Below are 24,880 nucleotides of genomic sequence, written 5' to 3'. Positions count from 1 at the left end.
TGCGGAAAAACAAATGAAAGGAGAGAGACGAATCTAAGATGCAAGATATGCCAAAGTAAACTTGCTCGAAAATTGGCATCTTGGTATAAATAATTAATTACAAAATTGTTGGAAAACATTTTTATCTCAAAATTAGGCCTTCTATCGATATCCTAGATTATTTTGAAAAAAAAACTACACCACCGAGAAGGGATTGCCAGCCCCAGGATCATTTTCACTTTTGAAGTTGAAGGTAAGATGAGCCTAATTCCAAAATTTCATGCAAATCGGTCCACAGTAAAAAATTCGGAGCAATAACGCTTCAATGACTGCACTATACACCTATTATCATCACAATCCGATTTATTTAGCTTTTATCTATGGTGTGTTTGTTATTTTTTTCCATTATTCCATTTTCAGACGCCGATTTGATAAATTTTGTTCTTTCCTTTCAGAGCAGCCGAGGTGGTTATGTTCTTTTTTAAAATATTTGGGTCAACTAACTCGAAAAGGATATAAGAACAAAGAAAACAGCAAAAGAAGAATAATTATTAAAAAATTGTAGGAATGAAAAGTGTGATCCCTAATGTGAAATATAATGAAAAAATTTTATTATAATAACGACGAACTTATTATTGTAAAAGTTTTTAATTGTTGTTATCGCTATGATTTGTCATTTTTGTGTAAGTTATCATTAGGCAATTCAAATGGGTGGAAATAAAAAAATGAGTTTTTGTATAGATAATAGTTTATTACTCTCTCTTTTTTTTACATTTTCTAGATGCACTTACAAACTAAAAATACAGATAATAGTCGTCAAATGATTTACATAGAGCAGCTTTCTGGGGCTAGAATTTCTACAACTTTGTGTTGCTTCTTATTGCTGAAGTCTGGAGATAGTCCTTGATCAATTTGGTTCTTCCACAACTGAGCTACTCTAGTTTCTTGTAAACAGTGTACTCCAACGGTCTTCTTCTTCTGTGAACTAGGTTTGCATGGACTTTTGCAAGCAGGCAAAGGTTTAGTAGTGAAGCAGATTTCACCATTTTCTTGAACGTATCTTGTTTGACTAATCATACAATCGTTTTGGTAACTTCCTCCACGACTTAGATAACTTTGATGATAAACATGTTTAGTTGTAATGACATTCACGAAGAGAGGAATTTCTTTTTCAACGCATTGTTTATTATCTTCAGCGAGTTCTTTTCTTACTTGCTTTCCTTCATCGCCTTCTATTTCGAAACTTCTAACGAATTTTTCAGGACTACGGGCGATACAAGTTTCTGAAATAATGAAATCTTCAGATTTTTGGCCATTGAATTGTCCACAAAGACCTCTTATAGAATCTTTGAATTTTCCATTTACAGCGGTTAATCTAACATCACGACCATTGTAAATGATATAGAAACTGTTGTAAACTTCAACTTTCACTTCTTCATTAGGAAGGAAATAAACTTGGATGTATCCACGTTTGAAATCAGCACTTTGTATTTGGCTGAGTCGAAGTTGTTCTCCATTGATGGATACCTGAGGTTTATATTGGAAGCCTTTGGTTGGTGTCAAATCAATTTCAATAACTTCGAAATCAGTTTCAGGACTGCTGACAACTATTTTCACGTCAGTTTTATCACGACCGTTACTGTTTCTTCTTACAAGTACAGCATAGTTTTCTAGCTGTTTCTCCAGTTGTGACTCGAGATATTCATCTGATCTTTGGTAGTTTGATTCACGTGCTTCTTTTGGAACATACACAGTCATTACTGTCCAGCGCTGTGACAATTTGGCATCGTAACTTTTGTTACTGAATGTGTTCACATAACTTCTATCGATGGAACAGAAATCTAGAAAAAATGATAATGCTGATTAATGTGGAATCAATTAAATACCAGTGCCGAGTGATGCTATCTATCTAAATACCGAATCTAAGTATCCAACAGAGTAAGAATTAACACACCTGAGTGTTTGAGAATAGTTCCTTTTCAAATAATAAGTGAACCATTACCAAACTATAAATTAAATATCAAAGTGAAAGTTTAGATTATAATTTTGATAATTATAAGATTTTTATCAGTGTATTTGGAGTTACCATTAGACTATTCGGAAATTATATAACTGAAGTCAATGTTGCTAAGAAAATGACAACAATTGAAATATCTTCAAAACTATAATATAATAGTATAATAATATAAAAAGTGATGAACAAGACTGGTTCTTATGGATGATAGTATTCAAAAAACTGTTTCCGGTACAGAAAAAAGTTGAATATTAGTTATAATCGCATAAAGAGAAAGGTTTTTTTGTGCTCAAATAAACAATATTTAATATCTAATGAAAAATATAAAACTCGAAAGACTTTATATTATGGCGCTGCGAGACTAAGACCAACTTGGTTTTGTATATGGTTTTATTCGGCTCATAATTAATAATAATAAAGATAAGGAAAATGATTAATGAAAAAATATTTTTTCTATCCTTGGTTTTTAGTATTTGATATGCAAAAATCTGAAATATTTACTAATTAGAAAAGTATTGCTTACCTCTGTAAGTATCAATTCCTAAATAATAACTGGATAATCTATTGGGTAGATGGAAAACTGGATGCATAACGAACGTTTCCCTTACAAGATCCATAATTTCAATGCTGTGAATTCGGGATAATTCTTTAGGAGTTGTAATTGATAGATTAACAAATCGTAAATCAGGATCGAATTTGACTTCCATTGAAACAGAATCCTTTTCTCCCGATACTGGTTGGACATCAGTAAGAGGAAGTAAATAATAACGAAGTGCTTCGTAAGCCGTTTCAATATAATTTTTCCATTTTGAATCCAAATTCTCAGTGTGAAACTCAACTTTCATAAGATCAAGTAAATTGGCTTTTGTGGTCATATTGGTACATGTGTACGATTGTGTATTACCTTTCTGCATTTGTTGCATACATAGTTTGTACAACGGCGAATCTTTCAAATATTGTTTACGTTCCTCGCTTCGTAGATGCTCAAATTGGCCGGTGATCTTAGTTTTCTTTTCATTGGTTGGTCCAAACGTGAGCTCAACTTCAGTGAATACTTTAGGTTCATTATTTAGAGCAAATTGGATATCAAGAGCGTTGGTATTTTCAATTGTACTTTTTGAAACAAATTTGGCTTGATAATCTTTCAACTCGCTGTGATTTGATGTTCTCTTAAAGAAAACAGCTACACGAGATGTGGGGTCGACGTTGCTCTTGGCATAGGCTCCGGTGATAAGATATCGAATAGTCCTATCTCCTTGTAGCTCAATAACAGTATCTAATGCGTTAGCTCTAGCATTATTGATTCCATCTGCAACATCATCCATCATTTGATTTTGTCTCTCACATTGGTCCATACTGTCATTGAAATTAAAGGAGGGTCTTAGGTGTTTGGGCTCCATTAAGTACAATTCATGATATTTAGACTTAACGATAATTTTTTTGAATGATGATTCTTCAGGAAGGTATCTAAGATCAAATTGGCTGTTTTGTACATTGCTATCATGCCATAATTCTCTAAGTCCTTCAAAAATGCAACCGTGTGATGTGGCGAAGTATAAAGTCTCTAAAGTTAAAAAGTCTCTTTCGTGATTAACCTCAATTTCAAAGGCAGCACCGATATATTCTTTACCAATTAATTGTTTGAATCCATGCATATTTCGTGGTTGAATTGGTCTTCTATGTCTTTGAGAGGACAACGGTTCGAAGTTTCCAATATCAGATTTTGCTGTGTAAGGCAAGGTATGATAATGCAGCATATCCATTTTATCTTTTTCTTTAACTTCAATTTCAACTGTTACTTCTTGATTTGGTATGTCAATACTGAAATTTGATTCTAATTTGGGTACATTTACTTCCCAGTGTTTATCGTAACCACTTATAAATTGTTGATGAATTGATGGAGTGATGAACATAAGACGCCCTTGACTTTTTCCTGTTAATGTCCACCTCAACTCAGATTGCATTAGAATGTGATTGGGCACTTGAATTTCATCGTTTGAATATAATTGCGGTTCTGCGGTAGCACTAGCTTGTCCTCGAATTTTGAAGAGTACTGGATTGTCAAATTTATACACCATTGGGAAACCAGTTACAGTGGGCACAGCTAAGATCAATTCTCTAGCATTGAAAAATTTAAACCGACGAATATCATGATTCTTCTTGAATATTTTTTCAAATTGTTGGATATCTAAAAACACATATTCATTAAAACCATTTCATATGTACTAGTGAATCAAGATCGCTAAAACAAAATACTCACATTGAGGAAGTTGTTCAATTGTTAAGTTGTCAAAAGTGAGCATTCTGAGAGGAGATCCTAATTCCATATACAATTGCCCTTCGAGCTGTTCACGTTCGTCAGCTTTCATGTTGAGTAATTTTGCAATATTATGGCTCGCCCAAGGATTTTCTTGGAATGAGCTTTCTCGCTTAAGTTGTTCTTGATCTCTGTAGCTTTTGGTCTGTTTGTATGTGAGGTCAAGTAATTGATCCACACTGGAAACGATAGCTTGTATGTTTACAAGATTACGATGAAGTCCATTCAAAGATGCTTGTAATGTATATATCATTCCCTTAGGAATATAATTATCGCCACTAGGAACAAAGTTGTGAGCTGTACCATAGAGTGTCCTTAACTCATCCCAAACATAAGAACGGAAATAATTAGCGCCATGCTGCAAACCGTAGTCTTTGTCATCAAGTAGAGCTCTGGCTGCCTTAGCTGCTTCACGTCTAGAAAAGTTTGAATTTGTGAAAAAAAAAATGAAGACGAAATAAAATGTGAGTTAACTTACATGAAAGTGTAATCGTCACCTTCCATTTGAGAAAGAGTTTCAATTGCTGATTTGACTGCAGCATTAACGTGATCATCTACTTCAACATGAGTGTTGCTTGCCATAATTTGTAAAACTTCAAATGTTGGTCGACTGCGCATTGCTTGGAAAATTGCTGCAATTCGTACAGCCGGATGTTCGGCGGGGTTTTGATATATTCTGAAGAATACGGCAAGAGCTTTCTCTGGCTGTGTTTCGGCCAATTTTTCAAAAGACAAAACCATCAACATCCTTTGGAATTGTGTGCAATGCTTCTTTCCTTCCAAGTAAGGTTCGAAAGTATTCAAAATTCGCGAATCAGCTAAATTTCCAAGCGCACGAATGTAAGCGTGTATTTGGTAAGTATCAGCACGTTGTACAGCGTTGTTAAGCATTTCAGTGAAGTAAGGAATAACTTCTTCTCCTATAAACCGCCATCCGTCTTTTGTGCGAAAACTTCCAAAAGTATTGACAGGATAATGAGAATCTGATATATTTCTGTCTGCGTAAACTTTGCGAGCAAGATGAGTGAAGCTCATGAGAGTTGTATCATTGAGAGGCCATTGGGCCAACACTTTCGGATTTTTAGCGAGTTTGAAGAAAGTTTTCATGTATTCTTCAGTAGGATTAGTGGCGGAATTTGCCATTGCAAAAACTACTTCACTGGCATCTACACCTTCAATAAATCCTCTTTCTATCCAGTCTTGGATCACTAGCATAGCAGGACCAGTTCCGGCTTCCGAAACAGCATCTATAAGAACAGATACGAGACTTTCATCTTCATCGGAGGAAAGACGGTTAATCAACGGTTTAAGTTCATCCGCATCGAGTAATCTTATGAGAGAAACCAAGTTAACGTATCGTTCCAAAGTTTTTTCATGATGATCTCTTTCTTCATCTTCCAAATCTTTGTTAATTTTTCTTGCAAGTTTTTGTATCTCTTGAACAATATTAACCGATTTTCTGATTGAAGTTCCACTATATCCGCTAAAGAAAGGTAACAAAGGATTTTCAGGAGCTTGATCGATTCTAGGTTGCTGATGATAGTAATTGTATTCACTACCGAAATATTTTGGTCTAAGTAGGTTTTGAGATCCAGGACGATGTTGACGATCCTCTGATACAACATGATCATAAGAATATACAAGATTTCCTAATTCGACAGGCTGGCTTATGTCTTCGAGTTCGTCGTCTAGAGGTTTTATTTCTAGCAAATCAGCCATCATTGCACTGTAAACGGCAGCTTTTTCCTTATCAGTAATTGTTGGATTAACAAAAATACTGTTGACTGAAAGTGTGTGTAGAATATCATAACGATTCAAGTTCCCTAATAAAATAGCACGGCTTGTAGAATCTCTGCTCATATAGTTACCCATTTTATTTGTTGCTGGTTTATTTCCTCTGAAATAGTCACCAAATCCATATACATAGGCAGGTAATTCTTCATCTTTGGAGAATTTTTCATGTTTAGTTACTTCTATTATATCAGCATCCAAATTTTCTCTCAATTTGAAGTCTAGGTAGCGAGCATTTTCTTTTGAATGAAGAAGTTCGTAATCCGGTATAGGGGCAATCTTATAAAGTGTTTCGCTCACTCCTAAAATAGTATCTTCCTTGGTTAAGAAAACGCCGGAATTAGATTCTGCATCAGGTAAGGTATTTAATGGACTTGGAAGAGTATTTTCTCCATTAGTATTTATTTGGAATAAACTCACTATACTTTTGATTAAGTTTGCTTCACTGTTTTTACATTCGGCGTGAACAATAAGGTTGGAAATCTTGCCATTTTGGAGATGAGCTTGGAATGGTTTTGTACACGTTTTAAAAGGTTTCCATGCAGTTTCTTCCTCAGGAATGTCAGTTTCCCATCCCTGACTCAAAACTGAATGAACTTCTGAATATTCTGGGTTAATAAGCATCATTTGTAATTTTGAAGCGTCTCTGGGTTGGATTCTAAGGGTTGCTCTGAATAGGGTACCTACATATTGATGAGATACTTCAGATATTCCAGTTAAAGTTCGTCCTCGTACTTGGTATACATATTCGCTTTCTCTCTTCCACGCAGAATAATTTGATGCGTAGGCCAAGCCCACTGAAAAAGATAATCAACATGAAATAGTTTATATATAAATTTTATGTTGTAATGTAAGTTAAATTGACATTTTCATTGTGGAAAAACTAGAGCGGTTTTAATGGATTTTAAGAGATATATCTTAATATACGAAACCTGCGTCAATCAGTATACTTAATTGAAATAAAGCACGATAAATAATAAGAAATATTGGAAGGTAGTAGAAAATAAGAAAGATGAACTGATGAAAGAAAGAAAATTAACATGAAATATTGGTATAGAGAGGTATGCTGTGAATAAAAACAATAGCAGGGCTGATGAAATTACTAATTGCCGAATAAATTGAAGAGAAGAATGCGTACAAAATTTTAATTGAACTTTTAACGTATTTCAAATACAATGGATTCAAAGAATTTCTAGTATTTATTCAAAATAAGCAAGCGTGAAGAATTTCATACATTTTATTCAGTATTAGATATTGTCGCAAAATTTTTCCAAAAAATTGAATTCGATGTATCCTATAACAAAAAAATGCTAAAAATTCAAGCAATACAGTGTTGGATGGATAAATTGAATCTGTCATTTGGTTTCTAAATATTAATATATTGTGTGATCACAAAAGGCATTCAATTTAAAAAAAATATTGGCAAGCAAATATATTTACAAATAAAATCAACTTCTTTTTAACCTATAGGATATAACGGAAACTTAACATTGAAAATTATGGTAATAAAATATCTTACCCAAGATAAAAAGGACAAACTGCGACCACATCTTGCACAACTGAATACGGTCGAAGTGTGATCATCTGGATTTTGAGAGAGAATTTATATCCATTATGTGCTGATAACATTTTGCAGATTTGCAATTTCCAAAATTTTACTGATACAGAATTTATGAATGAAATTTGTAGTTGAGTTAGTAACAGATAAAAATAATTTTCTTCATCAACGTCTTTGAACACGATTATGCAACTGTTTATTTAAATTTCAAATTATTTTGTTATGAGATAAACATTAGACAGACAATGGACAGAAAATCCAAAAGGAATTGAAAGGCACACGTGCCCGTCACTTTTCGACATATTAAACAATTTAGTTAGGCATTTATCAAAACGCAGAACCAACTTTTTAGCTGGAATGAGGTCCATTAAGTAAGTTTTCGGCGAATGTTCAACTCTCCTAAAAGAATGGGAAACAAGGAATAGTTACTGGCTGCCAAATTCCTGCGTTGTTTTTGCAGTATGTAATTATCACGGAGGAGGCTGAAACTAAACTCAACATATCCGATTGTTTGGTTGGTCATCAGAGTGGTAATGCTGACAGGTTAACATCATTTATGTGGAGGCCATACCCCTTGGAATATCGCAACAAATCAGAACGATATGCTACAAGTTCCAGCTGGAGATTTTAATCACAATTACCCTTCGATAATTTTAAATTAATTCTTCAATTCGTACCTCGTTTATTTTTGTCGTTAAAGAACTTACCTTACCATCTTGCGATTTTCGATATCCTGTTTGTACGATCAAAAAGAGCGCCAATATTTCGCTACACGTTATTTGCTCATAACACATTCTTTACCAATAACTACACAAGAGCAATTTGGGCATCACAACCGTACTGAACCATCGAAAACTGTTATTACCCACCAGAAGCCAAATAGCGCTATCTATTACCACTCTAGGGAAGCAAAATTTACAGATTTCATATGTTTTTAATCTTTATTCTGATCATCCTGAATATTTACCTTACCTCAAGAAGTGATGTGACAGTTGTTCTTAGTGATGTTAAATACAAATGTTTCATTTAAACATGTTTTCTCTCAGTTCCTACTTAAACTTAAATATTAAACGGTAGTGCGTTTGGTTGTTTGTTTCAATCTAACATATAAGTACCAGGAAGGTTCCAGAAATACCTGGCCTAACCAAGAAAACACAAAAATTTTGGTAAAATTATATTTATTTTCCAACATAATCTCCTTTTAGCTCCATACACTTTTCCCATCAATGTTCAAGCTCCTCTAAATAACCATTAACTCCAAACCTCACTTCTTCATGATTGAAAAATTTTTGACCCCCGAGCCATAACTACGTCTGGGAACAGAAAATAATCTGAGAGGGCCAAATCTGGAATAGGGTGCATCAGATAGCAAATGTTTACAAATTCACATAAAACATTCACTTATGATGGCTGCCAAACAAATACTAAACAACAAACAACAGTTGATCTTATCTTGTGGCCTCCTAGATCTCCAGACTCACCATCGTGTTATTTTTTTCTTTGGAAACACATTAAGGACTCTATTTAATACCTGGACGTGTATCATATAAGAAATGAAGATGGATTCAACTAAGAATTTAGTGGTTAGTTTTAGATAGGAATTTCTGGAACAGCTAGTGACGCTCATTCATTCGACTGTGGTGAAATGTTTATCTTCGCTCTCTGAAGAGGACAAATTTGTTATAGAAACTTAGGATATCGTAATTGTTTGTATTGGTGTAGTGGTAGGCAGTGTTTTAAGTATTTTCCGTTTTAAAAATGTATAATTATTCCGTTACAACCCTGTAATTCTGAGTTTTTGTGTGCAATCAAATACTGAGATTTTTATTCATACTTGCTAAAACTAATAGTTTCCGTTATAGCTTTAACCTCTGTAACTGACCGATGTCGATCATTCTTATTTTTTGATATTTGCATACCTTAGCAAATTTTGATGTTTATGAATAAAGATAAGAATACAGTTTGATATAATTAAGAAATTTTTCCTTATCAAATACGTTTCAGAACGTGGAGTTAATTTGTTACTATATTATCAGCCAACACGTTTTTGAAAAATAACTAATCGATTTCAAGATAAAGAAACTTACATTTCTTCAAATACTTATTTGTGAATTTGAGCTCCTAGTAATTAATAAGTATCATAGAAAAGTTATTAATATGCTGGATATACTATGATTTCAAATTTTTTAGAATGAATATAGAAATTTAACTTTTAGTCGCAATTGAAGACATTGAATATACTGATCTTTGTCCTCGGGGATGAGATAAAATAAAGTTCTGTAATGGTCACAAGAAAAATGAAATCAATTTTTAAACATCATAGCTATAACTCTTAATGCAAGTAAGATTATTTAGTAAGTAATAAAAAGGTTTTTAGGATTTACGATATCTGAGGCTCTTTTGTTAGTATAGTTTGGTCTCATAAAAAATAGACCCGTCCATTTCAATTATCATTCCAATTTCTGTCAACAATATATTATATAAATAAATCTCTTTAATTTCTATTTTTTTTTGTATTTTTTGGTAGGTTTATGTTTTCAAATCATCTAGATTGTAGATGTCTACTGATTTAAAATTAGTTATTTCTTATTTTTCAAAGACAGATGAAAATTTGATTTTTCGACCTGTTCGGACTTTATTAAATTTTAACACTGACAATTTGCGTATTTAGATTAATCAATAAATTACCTACATAATGGAAATATAAAAAAATCTAAATAGAAATCTATTTTAACGTAAGAAAATCATTTTTCCATAGTTTTCACATATAAAAAATATGTAGCAGCTGTCAAATTATTCGCAATTGTATAAAAATATAATATACAAGGTGTTTCAAAACATTCGCATGCGAGTTATATCATTGCATTAAGCGACAAAAATCGATTAAAAATCACCAAACAATCACATGTCTAAAACGTAAAGTTCAAAATTGCGGCAGCAACTCAATACTTTTATGGCTCTCTTGACCGCTCCAGACCTTATTGTTAATTTGCGATTAGTCTATGCGTTATAGACATTTGATTTTTTGTTGATTTTTAATCGATTTTTTTCCCTTAATGCAGTGATATAACTCCCATGCCAACGTTCTCAAAGACCCTTATATAAAATATAAAAATAGAGCTATAAATTTCACTTAAATTATTTATCATTTTTTATCATTGATGGCTTTCTCGTTCTTTTGAATGTGAACCATTTCTAAAAATTTCTCCCCGTATTTGATTCCGATTCAAAAATTTTTTAATCTTTATAATTGAATTTATTTTTTTTTATTTTTCGTGGTTCGTTAAAGTAGTTTTATTTTAAATCGTATCTATTAATGACCTTATAGTCTATTTTCTTAATATTGAGATTTCTGTCTTATGTAAGCACGGTCACAATCATTACAAGATACTTGAAATATAATATTACTTCTTTTATTTTTAGTAGCTTTAGAATTAAGTTTAGTGGAATATTTGGATAATGTATTATATCCTTATTAAAATAATTCGATAATTGTTGGGAAAGTCCTTGTGCATATAGTAAGGAGAAAAGTTTTGTGTTTTGAATTTCAGCTTCTTTTTTGTTTCTTAATCGATTATAGTATCTGTTTATCCTTTTCTTAAAGATGTTAATTATTTTTTCCGGATAATGCAGTTTTTGCTTTTTGAATAGCTAAGTATCTAAATTCAGGTTTTGATAGTTGGATAGATCTATCAGCCAAACTTTATATCACCGATCTTTTTGTGACATAGGATGACATGAATTGAAGTTCAAATATCTTGAGGACCAAGTTGATTTCGTATCCATTCTGTTCTCATTTTATTGTTAATTTTATATCATGTGATATCAAGAAAATTGATTTTATTATTTTGTTCGATTTCGATTGTGATTGTGAAAAGTTTTTTAAATTTTAAGATCTTCCATTACTAATTGTGATACACTTGATATGGAAGCTTCCATAGCACAACCATCAATTTGTTCAATATTTCATGTTCATATTTGAAGTATTTTTTCATTTCTCCCATATAATTACAATCTATCCAGTAGAATGAGGTTAATACGTAATTTGAATAACTAAAAACAGACGCGTAGGGGTATGTTCCAGTGAAGAAACTCCTTTAAGTATTTAGCAGTATAGTTGCTACTCTGTATCAATCTCTTTTCACCTAAATATAAATAGTATAAACCAGTAAAAAAATTAACATCACGCAGTGATATAAAACATAGAAGTCACTATATTTTTCACTGTAACGTTTTATTTCTTTTGTAATTGAATGCATTTGCAGATCTTTTTCTATTGATGATTTAACGTACTTGGGGCGTTGAATAAGGATCGAAAAACTTTGTTCTGGAAGCGTTCTAAAATACTGATATTGGAATTGCTCGTAGTTCCCCACAACTGTATGCCATACGTACACAGGCTTGAGGACTGCCTTATATACTAGCAACTTGCTTTCAATGGTTAATTCTGAGTTTCTATCAATTAACCAGTAGATCTGCCTCAATTTAAGTCCCCAGTTGCTTCCTTTTGGTAAATATATGCTTTTGCCAGGTTAATCGTCTATCAAGATGAACGTTTAAATATTTTGCATCGGTAGTTGAGTTGTTTTCCGTTAAGTGTGGACAATCTTCTCTCTTCATTTTGAACGTTACATGAACAGACTTGGTTTCATTTGCTTTATCGCCTCATTTATATTGCACAATTGCAATAGGAATATTTGTATACAAAGGAACTACATTTAACGAAATAAATCCATATTCGTTAGGAGTTTTTATATTTTTAAATTTTTCTTTGGAATCCCATGTGTTTTTAATATAGTATTTGCTTTGGTATATTTTTTTTTTAAAATATTTCTCAAAGAATTAGATAATGGGGTAAGAAGATTTTAAATCCTACAATCGGTCGAAGAGGTATTTGAGATTTGTGCTGTTTTGGCAAACCATATATTTTAAATTTTTCAATTTTTTTTGTATCTGATAGTGCAATGAAAAGTTGATCTTTCCAAGATCAAATTAGATCATTATTTTATTTTTGAATATATAGAATTCATAGGGTATCATTTAATTTTTTTGTAAGTTGTCTCATCATTTAATAATTTCATCATTTTTTTATTATAATCTTGTAATTTCATAATAACCGTTTTATTAGATTTATCTGCGAGATTTACGAAAGATTGGAAGATAGGTCAGACAGTTCAATGAAGGACGTTAAAAAGAACACGATGAACAACGTTTGGACGCCCATCTTTCATTACTGATGAAATATTTTACGCACTTCAAGATAAAATAGAGCTTTAAGTTTACAATAAATCTTCTTTCTATGGAATTTCCGTAAATCTCATGATCACTACTTGACAGCTGACAAGCTGAACGAACATGTTACCACATAGTTCAAAACACAAGCGGCAACCTTTTATGAAAAAACTTGTACTACGCTATGACAAGCGCCTACAAATTTTGGAAGTAATGTGCAGAATAAGTTTGATAATTGTAGATTTTTATGTAATAAATATTTATTCTGTATCTATACACGTTTTTTTTATATAACCAAACAAAGTTTACTCTGTTATTATACGTTGTATAATCCAACCCTGCTAGAAATACTGTTCGGTTCATTCCTATAACTAAAGCTGGGTTCACACGACATTGACCTGCACGATTTGTTGCAGTTTAAGTCGAATAAATATTGGCACATCTATTATTTATGTCTTTTATACTACAAAAAATCGTACACCGCTCATAAGTGTGAACTAATACTCCTTGAACTTTTTAATCAAATCGATTGAACTTTAGTGTGTGTATGTGTTCTGCTCTGTTTATTCCATACGGAACAATATCATACGTTTTATCTCATTTGATAGCAATACTAAAAGTACCACAAGTAATTAATCCAGCAGTGCCAACTGTGTGAGAGCTTCTATTATTAGTTTTTACCTTAATGGTTGCATTCAGCGGACGTAGCGCAGAGCGCTACTGCTTTCAAAGAATTATGGGGTGTATTCATCACTCATCCAATTTTATATGTATATGAATATGGTCATTATAATTCAAAACGAAAATATTGAGAATAATTCATGCAGGTCTAAATGATTTTCCTCATCTTCATAAACGAAAATGATCATTTTTTTTCTTGACGTTTGATCACAGATCTGTGACCCAGTGTTATTTTCATATTGCTCTTTTTCACAAATCTCAAGCCATATTTTTTACTACCTCTACTACTACTACTTTTACTACTATCGTACATTAGGCCTCGGTCTCCTATTAAATGCAATGTGTGACGTCCGACCTGAGCGTAAACGTTACGATCGACGTCTGAACGCCAGGAACAGCGTTAGTGGTCAATACATCTCATAGGCGAACAATCGCAATTGCTTAAACAAATTATGAACAAATGGTTGTTTCGGCTCGGACAATTTTTTTATGCAAATATGGCCCATTTTAAAAAGATAAGGTCTCTTGTCATTTTTCCGTATAATACATATTTAAAAATGTATAAATTTATGAAAGTCGAAAAATCGACGATTTTAATAATTTCGAAGTTAATAACTTTTGACCAACTGAACATATTTTAAAACTGAAAAATCGTACTTATTCTTTTAACCTTATTCTACAAATTGGTATACGTCGATATTAGTGTAGATCCAGCGTTTGGCACTTATCGCGATTGACAATTAAGCGCTTTTTCAACGTTGCAGCGCTTGGCGACAAGCCTCGATCACCGCGCGCCGAACGCAGGTAGCTCTGTTCTAGCACGCATTTTATATCGCTAATTTACTATCTGCCTTAAAAAAAGATGAAGAACAAAACTTTGTCACTAACATTAACAATATCATTCCACTGCATAAGCTCTCTAATAATGAAATAATGAAAATCGATATCAACGTTAGTAAGTGAAAACATAGTGTAGAGATTGAACAATACTAATGAGAGTCTTAAATAAATTTAATTTAAATATCAAAATTCAAGGTGAGTAACAGAAAACAAGACAGTGCTTGTTTGTGTGTTTTTTTCTGCTCACGGTATGGGCAGATAGTAACGACATAAAATGTGCGCCAGAATAGAGCCGGACCTGTACTAATATCGAAGTATACCAACTTGTACAGTAAGGCTCAAAGAATAAGTACGATTTCTCGTTCACAACAGTAGTCAAGGAGCAGTGCTAGCGTGTAGTCTTGTGATATAAAATTGATATATACTATTTCGCTAATTTTTTCCCAAAATTTGTGTTTATAAATATTATTTTTATGTTCCTTGTCAGTTTTATTGTAACATACGCAATAACATTGGACTGATTCAATCAATAATTCGCCTTTTTCTTTATCGAATTTTGCTGACGCCAAATACGGCGTTTATGCTCTAATGGTTCGAAATAACTAAAGACGCGGCGTACGCCATGACGCTGTACGTGGCCGAAGGCGTTTATATGAGACCACGATGTTTTACTGTTAGTTTCTACGATGAAATCAAGCTTCGCTTGGTAGTATATGTAAAAAAAAATGTTTTTGTTCATAAGCCTTATATTTTCATATAACATTAAATTCCACTTATGACAGATATTCTGGAAGTGGGAAAGCTTGTGTCAAATGAGTGAATTTAATGTTGATTCACATCGTTTTTAATAGATGTATTATTGTTAAGTATGAGCAATTCCAGAATTAAACTCCGATTTTAGTGAAATTATTGATGAAGTAACGGAATCAACTCTTAGAAACTCTTTTTAATTTTAATTTGTCCATTCTCTTTTCTCTAATTCCACTAGTTATCTCTTTATGAAAAACGCTCTCTCAGTATTTTTTTTATACCCATATTGTTCAATTATATCTACTTTTTTGGTAGTCGGACACTCAAATATTCTTTGCCTATATTTTTTGCCTTGGAAATAACTAGAAGCCAAATGGAATCATTTCGCGCGTGGTCTAATATTTTTGGTATAGTATAACAGAATCAAAAGTACAGTTATCTATTTTGTGGCCCTCATCTACTGATATTATAATTTCGACTTTTTTTATACCAGTATTGAACAGAATAAACAGAAGTTGGAATAATAAATAGAAAAAATTGAATTATAAAATATACTTTATTCTCATCTTCTTTTTTTTACATTTTATGAATGCTCTTAATAACTAAAAAATACAAATAGCAGTCGTCAATTTATTTAAGGCGAACATCTTTCAGAGATAGACATGGATAGCATTTGATGTACTGGTTTACCACTGAGATCAGGACCACTACCATTATCTATAAGTGTTTTCCACATATCTGCCATATTTCTTGTTACACAATGTACAGGAAGCTTCTTAGATACTTGTTTCTTATCTTTGCAACGACTGCTGCAAACTGGTTGAGGATGGATCGTGAAGCAAGTTTTAGCACCTTGTTCCTGGTATTTAGTTTGGTAATAGGTGCATCTGTTGGATCCAACTATTTCCTCTTGTTTCCTTCGGTAATCGTTCGGAGTTATTACGTCAACGTATAGAGGTCGGCGTCTTTCTATACATATGCTTGAATTGTGCCTGAAAGATTCTCTAGCTTGTACGCCTTCTTGTCCTTCAACCTCAAAACTTCTCAAAAATTGTTCAGGATGGCGAGCGATACAAATTTCTGGTGTCATTAAATCTTCTGCAACTTCTTGTGTATATATTCCACATGCTCCAATTATACGGTTTTCAAATTTACCATCAAAAGTGGTAATTCTAATGGTGGATCCATCACAAATTACATAGAATGCATCCTCAAATTCAGCTTTAACTTCTCCATTAGGTAAAGCATAAATTTGGATGTATCCTTCATTTACGTCATAACTTTCCTTCTCGCTCAATTGAATTTGGTTTCCATTTACTGTAACTGTAACACGAGGTACATTCTGGTTTTGTCGTTGATTTGGTGTGATATTGATTTCAACAACCCTGAAATTAGTTTCAGGGGAACTGACTACTATTTTTAAGTCTTTTTTATTGGGAGCTATAGAGCTCTCACGGGCAAGAATAACAAAGTGTTCTAGTTGAGATTTAAGTTGGTTTTCTAGTGAATCGCGATTCCTATCAGAGTTTCCAATAAAATATTGTAGCAGAAGTGTCCATTGTTTTGATAGGTCAGCAGGATAAGTCAAGTTGCTGAAGGTATTGATATGTGTCTTGTCAACAGTACAGAAAGCTGTAATAAAACGAAACGTGTTAATTCAATCACTTACAGCTATTATACAATCGTATTGAAACTACAAATGCAATGATAATAACTTTCATAATATTATTAGTGAATAATATAATAATAATCCATTTGAAATATTCCAAATATGAATATAAATAAATATAAATGTAGAATATTGCTATAACAAACTGTAAAATATATATTTTAACTACCCATAAATATTTTCCTGGTAGTTTCAACAAATTTGATTAATTTTATAGTGTTCAATAATTTAATCAGCAGCTCATTTGAGGTTTAGTTAAAACATAATACTCACTTCTGTAAGTGTCCAATTCATAGGCGTAACTTGCCAAACGAGTGCGAACATTAAATACTGGATGAACTACGAAAAGTTCTTTAGAAAGATCATCAATTGGTATGTTTTTGAAAATATTTTCTTCTTCAGGTGACTTTACAGAAATGTTTAAAGCTCTCAAGTCCGGATGGAAGGCAGCCATTAATTCTAATGTGTTTCCACGTAATGAGTTGTCGCTGTCAATTGTTTCTAAAGATGGCAGTGCAAAAACTTTGAATGCTTCGAAACCACCTTTAATGTATTTCATGAAAGTTTCATCTAGATTTGCATAATGAACTTTTGCACTAACGTGATCCAGAAGATTTGCTTCTTCTGTTATATTCACACAAGCTGGTAATTGTTTGTTACCAACTCTGACTTCGTCCTTACATTGTTTATAGGAGGGCATTTGTTTTAGAAAACTTTTACGTTCTTCACTTCTGCGGTGATCCATTTGAATTTCTATTTTGGAAAGAGATCCTTTAGAGCTTCCAAATTTCATATCAACTTCATAGTTAGCGACAGGTTCGTTCTGTAAAGTATAATCCAAATCAATACCATTGGTATTGGGAATGTAACTGTTAACCGTTACATGAAATTCGTGCGGGTATAAGTTGGCTTGTCGTTTGTATGCAATCATGAAACGAGATTTAGGATCAACGTTACTTTTTGCCACTGCTCCAGTTACAACATATTTAATTTTGTTCTGACCCTCAAATTCCACTGAAGCATCAAGAGAAACAGTTTGGACGTTCTTTATACCTGAACTAATCTTATTTATGAGTTCCGTTTGACGTTGTAGTGGTTCTGCGTTTTCATTCAAAATCCATTCACTAAATGACTCTAAAGGAGATTTGGATTTGTATATATTTTCATAAGATAGTTGAATTACCGCTTTACGATTGTCTGAAACTTCGGGACGGAAAGTGAAATCAAATTCACCATATTGAATGCTGTTATCATCCCAGATTGATTTGATTGCATCCCAACTTCCTTGTGTTGTTAAAATCCGACTCAATGTAAGCATATCTAAGTAGGCTCTTGAATGTGTTATTCTAGCACGGAAAGCCATGCCTGTAGATTTTTCACCAATAGTTGTTTCGTAAGTTCGTAAATCGCCTTGTTTGATAACTTTGGTATGTGGACACTTTGATATGGCCTCAAACTTAGTTACATCAACTTTAGAGACATAAGGTGAAGTTTTATAATGCCAAAGTGGAAATTCTTTATCGGCATCAATTTCAACTTCGATCTTCGCATTCATTTGCTTAACATCGATTTGTATTTCTGCACTAACAGGAATGTTGAGTTCAAAATGCTTATCAAAACCAGCAATATACTGCTGATGATTAGATGGTGCTAAGCTGGATAATCTGCCTTGTAATTTTGAAGTTATGGTCAACTTCATGTCTTCGGCAATTAAATTGATTCGGTCAGGCATATTAATTTTTCCATCTTCAACAAGACGAGGATTAGCTGATGCTCTAAATTTACCTTGTACTTTAACCAGCATAGGTTGATCGTGGGTGAATACGAATGGAATTCCTAAAGCTGTTGGGAATGCAATAGTTCTTTCAAGAGTTCTTAGTTTATACATATTTACATATTTCTCTTTCTCAAATTCTTCTTCCCATTGACGGAGAACTTCTGGCATTTGTTCCAATGTAGTATTGTCCATTCCAGCCATATAATATTGTTTACCCACTTGCATATACATGAAGGCTTCAAGATGTTCAGCTGTTTCAGTTTTCAAATTTAATATTTTTGCAATATTGTGACTTGACCAAGAGTTCTTTTCCTGTTCTTGATATCGTTGTTTTTGTTCAGTTTCATTTTCATCGTATTTTTTTGTCAGTTCACGTGTAACTTGGAATAAATCATCGACACTGGAAACTGTGGCAATAATATCAGCAAATGTTTGCCTAACTCCACCCATATACTGTCTAAGATCATAAGAAAATCCTTTAGGAATTCTTGAATCCTCACTACCAAATAGTTGGTATGCTTGTCCATATAGTTTACTCAATTCTTCAACAACGTAAGTTCGAAGATAGTTTGCTCCATGACGAAGTCCATAAGTTTTGTCTTTGGTTAAAAGAGGCATGGCAGCTTGAGCAGCTTTCCGGCTAAAAACAAATCAATAAATTGATGAATTTTAAAAATTAAAAAAAAAACTTACATCTCTTCGAATTGATAGCCTTCCAAAGTTGAAGCGGTTTCGATGGAACTAATGACAGCAGCGTTAACGTAATCGTCTTCTTCAATATTAGTGTAAGCAGCCATGTCCTGAATCATTTCGAATGGTGGTTCTGTACGCATTAGTTGATACACGGCAGCAATCCTAACTTCTTTAACATCCGCAGGATTCCTGTAAATTCTATAGAGAATTGATCGAGCTGTTTTAGGATGACTATCGGAAAGTTTCGACATAGCTAAGACCATCAGTACTCGTTGGAATTGAGTAGCATATTCCTTTCCCTCCAAGTACGGTTCAAATGTTTTCAAAAAGGTGTAAGACCCAGTGTTTGCAATAATACGAATGTAAGAGTGAATTTTGTGTGTATCTGATTTTCTGATAGCTTCGTTCATTTGTTCACTCAGGTAGGGGACTATTTCTTCCTCTACATATCTTGACCCTTCTACGCTATAGAATGATCCAAAACTTTTGACAGGAAAACGGCAGTTAGATTCCTGTTTATCAACGTACACTCTACGAATAACATTAGTCAAACCCAGCAGTAGGGTATTATTAACTGGCCATTGATTTTGAACTTCTGGCGATTTAGAAAGTTCGAACAAAGCCTTGATGTATTCCTCGGTTGGTTCACGTACGACACTTGTCATAGTTGAAACAATTTGGTTAGCTTCTTCTCCCCAGATTTTATTAGTTCTTAACCAGTCGGCAATACATCTTAAAGCTGGTCCGGTTCCTAATTCTGCAATAGCATCGCGGAAAGTTACCCATATTGCACGTTCTTCCCCTTCATATTTAGTTGTGTACAGAGCCTTAGCTACTTCTTGAAGCTCATCAAAGTTCATAATACGCATTAAAGAAATCATAGTTTGCCATTCATCTAAGAATTCTTCATGGTGGGTTTTTGTAACATCATACATTTGTTTACCGGTACTTTGAGCCAGTTTCTGTACTTCCTGGACTATATTAATCTTTGATTTTATAGAAATTCCTTCGTATCCAATTGTGTAAGGTAATAATGGACTTGCAGGTGCTTCGCTCAATTGTGGCTTGTCTTGTACATAAAAATCTGTATAAATTTGACCATTGTCCAGGGAACGTTTCTGTCTGTTCATATTTCTGTAATTCTCACTTCGGAGACTTGTTAGCATAATATTCGACGATTTTGGTACCACAGTAGATTTGGAAGAGAAAGGTTTTTCATATGAATAAACTAGATTGCCAATATTAACAGGTTGAGGTATTTCCTCAATTGTGTCTTCTTGAGATTTGACTTCCTCAAGAGTAGCATTAACGACGGTAAGAACACTACCTTTGTCATTATCACTCAAAGTAGGACTAACACTAATTACGTTGACGGTAATAGAAGATTGAACGGTGAAATTATGTAATGTTCCTGTCAAAATAGCACGACTTGTTGAATCTCTCATCAGAAATTTTCCCATTGCATTATATGCTGGTTTTCCCCATTCCATTGAGCCGAACCCGTAAGAATATGAGGGTAATTCGATAGAATTGCTATAATTATGATGTTTAATAACTTCAATTACTCTTCCTTTTTCAACACTATCTAGATATCTTGCTTCATTACTTCTGCTTTGAACTACATGGTCTGGTAAAGGTCTAATATTGTAGGTAGTTTCAACCTCACCGCTAACGGTGTCTTCCATAACTAGATATACAGCATCATTATCCCAATCACCGTCTTCAGGAAGACTGTTCAAAGGACTTTCAATGAGCCTGTCGGCGTTAGTATTCAATTGGAATTGGCTCATAGCACTTTTCATAAGATTGACTTCCCAGTTGCTACATTCTTCATCAACAATTAAACTTACAATTCTACCATTTTGAAGGATAACTTCAAAAGGCTTGTGACAAAGTTGGAGACGTTTCCAATTGTATTGTTTATTGAAAAGGTCCAGTTCACGAGAGGGTTCGGGAAGGTTTTCTAATATATCAACAAATTGAGGGTCTTCTATTAATCCTCTGATTTTATTGTCTGATTGCGGTTGCAATCTTAATAAAGCCTTATATGCAATTCCAGATCCATGATCAGAAATATCCAATGAGGCTACAGAGTATCCAGATAATCTATATACATATTCCTTGTCATTTTGCCAGCCGGGATTTGAAGCAAATGTTAAGCCCACTAAAATAAAAATAACCAGCTTTATAAACATGTAAGAGAAATTATCATTTTTTTATAATTAAGAGATAACAATTTAAAACAAACAAATTCAATTTTGTTTTCTAATGTTAAAAAAATAATTTATCTAATAGAGAATTTCAAATATCAAATGCAGGAAAAATCACTTAAACAGTTTATTAAAGAAATTAACAAAAACGTTCCCACTATCAGTAGTAAGGATAATACAGTCACAGTATTTTCAGAACATGAAACTTAGATTCATGAAATATTTTTTGTTGAACCATTAGAAAATTTATCGAATCATAATTTCCAATGTTATGAGCTTTGGTATGAAATAAATAGGGCATTTTCATAAAAGAAAAAAAATTAAATTAAGAATGGTGATTCTCCCCAAAAAAGATTGATTTTTATATCAATCTGAATCTGAGTCTAGAAGATAGATTTGTATAAAATAGTTTTTTTACCAAGTTTGTATTCACATTTAAGAAAAACTTTTATGAAAAACCATTATGAATAATAATCTCTGTGATATCTTATTAGTAAAATGTGGGATTTTATAGTTCAGGGAAACTTTACGTGCAGAACTGCCTGCGATAAATAATTTTTAAATTCTTCTTTTAAGCCCTTTCCATTGCAAGCAACGGAAACTAATCACGCAGCTATCTCGTGAGTTTTCCAATAATTAACCTTTTAACTGGCAACACCGTAATGTGTTGCAATTACATTCAGCTAATTGTAAATAATTTTAAGGTTTTTACCAAAAGAAAAAAAATCGAATATCGATTTTCAAGGGTGGAATATGAATTCACTGAATAGATTTAGTACAACATATAGATTTAAAAAAATCGATTTATTTGCTCTGAGGACTCGATTCTTCGATTAATCGATTTCAGGTTAATTTCAATGTCTAGTTGAAATTAATGTATTCGACGACTGTACCGCCTAAATTTGCAACATTATAAATAAAAGGAAAAATGTGGGAAAACGACGATGACAGCGTATGAAATAAAAAAATAATTAACATCGAATCAAAAGAAACGTCTCAAATTTTTCGAAATTATAGACTCAGGTTTCGTTGAAACATGATACTTAAATAACTCGTAAGCGAATATATATGAATACATAACCGAAATTGAGCCAAAAAATAAAAAAAATATAGTAAATTCGAAATGAAACATTGACACCAAGTGATATATTGATAAAAAAAATGTAAAATCAAACTTACCTACAAATAACAGGACAATTGGCGACCACATATTGTAAGATATGAGTGATCGACGAAATGTAATGATCCAGTTGGAGTCTTAGGTTTATATAGTTATTCATTTGATAAATTTCTGCAAAATTGCAATAAATTCATGAATGAATTTGATAAAAGATCAAGCACATGGAAACAGTACTAATGTTTATCACACAAATTTCAAATATTTTACATATAAATAGCAAAGTTGTTATTTTTAATAAAAAAAATTGAAAAACATACCGTATTTTTTTTTTCTTAATTCTAATAGGAGGCATATCAATGTATGGTACCTTTCCTAAACTACATCTCCAGGTAATGAAACATTTTTTGAAATAATCATTCTCTATTCAATTTTCTCGATAACTAGAGGCATTTATGTTAAGAAAATTAATACCGATCACTATAATCTGGTGCACTTCATTGAATATTAATATACGTCAAATTGTTTTCATATGTAAGGTGATGTAAAGCTCCTGAATTTAATGTGTAAGTATGCATATTTTGCTTTTTACTTTGTATATTTGTCTTATGTACAAGTAATACTTTGAAGTCACGTTGATTATATCATTAATTTCTATATGCGTTAATAGATATTGAAGTTTATTACATACTTCTGCTTCAATAAGTGGCAAAATCCTATTAAATTTTGACCTCCGATTAAAGACATATACTATTATATATATAGCACTACTATATAATATAGCATAGTGGACAATGCCCTTTTTATAAAATTGTGATAACCGGAAGGTTACAATATTAAATAGCATTAATTCAACTCGAGGATCGTACACTATTTTTTAACCAGAGACATTCTCATCTTTTATGTGTACGGTCAAAAATTTCGTTATCATATAGTTTACATTATAGAGATTTCGTAGTATGTAAATGATGGGTTGAAACATCTTGTAGAACCTGAACTTTTCTGTGGAATCGGCCACAGGATAATAGAAAAACCATTAGAAAGGAGCTAGATAGGAAAAGGATACTTGATGGGATAATCTACAGGGGTTGAGATAATCAATTATATCATTGGGTATCTAAACATTAATAAGATCTACTAAGTATATCAACCTAAGTAAAAACAATTTACGAATATTATCAGTAGTCATTGCCGCATCAAGGAACACCTGATAACGCTAGGTTTAGTATGCATATTCTGTTATATAGAGGACGAAACCTCTATCTCTGGAAGTGTGAGAGACTAAGGAGCTCCAAACCACCACACTAGGAAGCGTATGAATTAGAAAATGACAGCTAGATCCATCCTACATTCCGATCTTCTTGAAATAATTAAGATTAATAGATCAGCTGTAAACATTGAGCATACTGAGCATGTTACAGCATGCATACACAATATTTATATATACATTCCCTAAAACGTCTAAGCAGAATAATCATCAGATGATCAATATCCTTCTACGATATGTATGGAGGGTAGAGGAAAAGAGAAATATCTGTGAATATGAAAAAGTGTCCGTTGAAATGTAGAAAGTTTCAATAATGAATCAAAATTGATATTAAATCCTTTAACTCGACATAATTCAAATGATCTACAATAGTGACATTCAAACCGCACCCTTTGTCTACACCAGCGCCTTCTGGAAGATTTTTGAGTTGTTATTTATCGTAAACATCTTGATACTTTTTCAACTTCTCTCCATATGATATGTAATTCCATGCCACTCCTATTTTATGTCAGAAAGACATCAGAGTTTGAAGAGCGCGCAGTAATTTTCTTAAATGTCTTATGTCCCACAAATGTTCCGTTTGGGAACGAATCTTGATTCCCAAAATGGATTTAGTCTGGTCAGATCAGTGCAAAGTTTGTCTGAGATTATGTCGCCGTTGGATTTTGAAATATTCTGAGATAAGAAATTAGATGAGGTCTCAATATTTTTTTGAATATTGTTCATTTTGTCCCTGATAAATACTTAAGATGATCTGGTACTTCGTGACTAAAGACGATAGTGGTCTATTTCTGATTTCACGCTAGTCGTTCTTAGTAAAACTAATACGTTTTCCTCAACATTCCAGAGTTAAAAGTCACACCAACTGAGGTCAGTATGAATGAAGTCCAAACCTTCTTATCCGTCTACAAACATTTCGTATTCAATAACTGCAGTGGTAAATGAGACTGGTTTTTATAAATAAGTATCTGAATACTTTATCAAA

The 24,880-nt window shown here is 32.8% G+C and overlaps 1 protein-coding gene across 1 annotated transcript; it reads right to left on the bottom strand.

The window, feature by feature from the left end:
* Positions 1-709: 709 nt before the first annotated feature.
* LOC130894797 (uncharacterized) lies at positions 710-22,808 on the bottom strand. Its single transcript, XM_057801788.1, has 10 exons — positions 22,691-22,808; positions 19,302-21,465; positions 17,105-19,248; positions 15,799-16,794; positions 13,852-13,953; positions 7,621-7,683; positions 4,789-6,898; positions 4,254-4,726; positions 2,517-4,181; positions 710-1,820 (listed from the first exon to the last, which is right to left on the bottom strand). The coding sequence occupies exons 1-10, from the start codon at positions 22,719-22,721 to the stop codon at positions 805-807; spliced, it is 10,764 nt and encodes a 3,587-aa protein (XP_057657771.1). The 5' UTR covers positions 22,722-22,808; the 3' UTR covers positions 710-804.
* Positions 22,809-24,880: the final 2,072 nt, after the last annotated feature.

The sequence above is a fragment of the Diorhabda carinulata genome, chromosome 1 (assembly GCF_026250575.1).
Source record: "Diorhabda carinulata isolate Delta chromosome 1, icDioCari1.1, whole genome shotgun sequence".
Taxonomy (NCBI): domain Eukaryota; kingdom Metazoa; phylum Arthropoda; class Insecta; order Coleoptera; family Chrysomelidae; genus Diorhabda; species Diorhabda carinulata.
This window is presented reverse-complemented; position numbering and strand designations above follow the sequence as displayed.

Bases quoted from the DNA above. Each gene is read 5' to 3' on its own strand.
- LOC130894797 (XM_057801788.1), bottom strand. From the start codon at position 22,721: ATGTGGTCGCCAATTGTCCTGTTATTTGTAG. The intron at 4,727-4,788 runs GTAAGTTAACTC...AAACTTTTCTAG, and splicing joins GGTGACGATTACACTTTCAT to ACGTGAAGCAGCTAAGGCAG. The intron at 4,182-4,253 runs GTGAGTATTTTG...ATGTGTTTTTAG, and splicing joins AATTGAACAACTTCCTCAAT to ATATCCAACAATTTGAAAAA.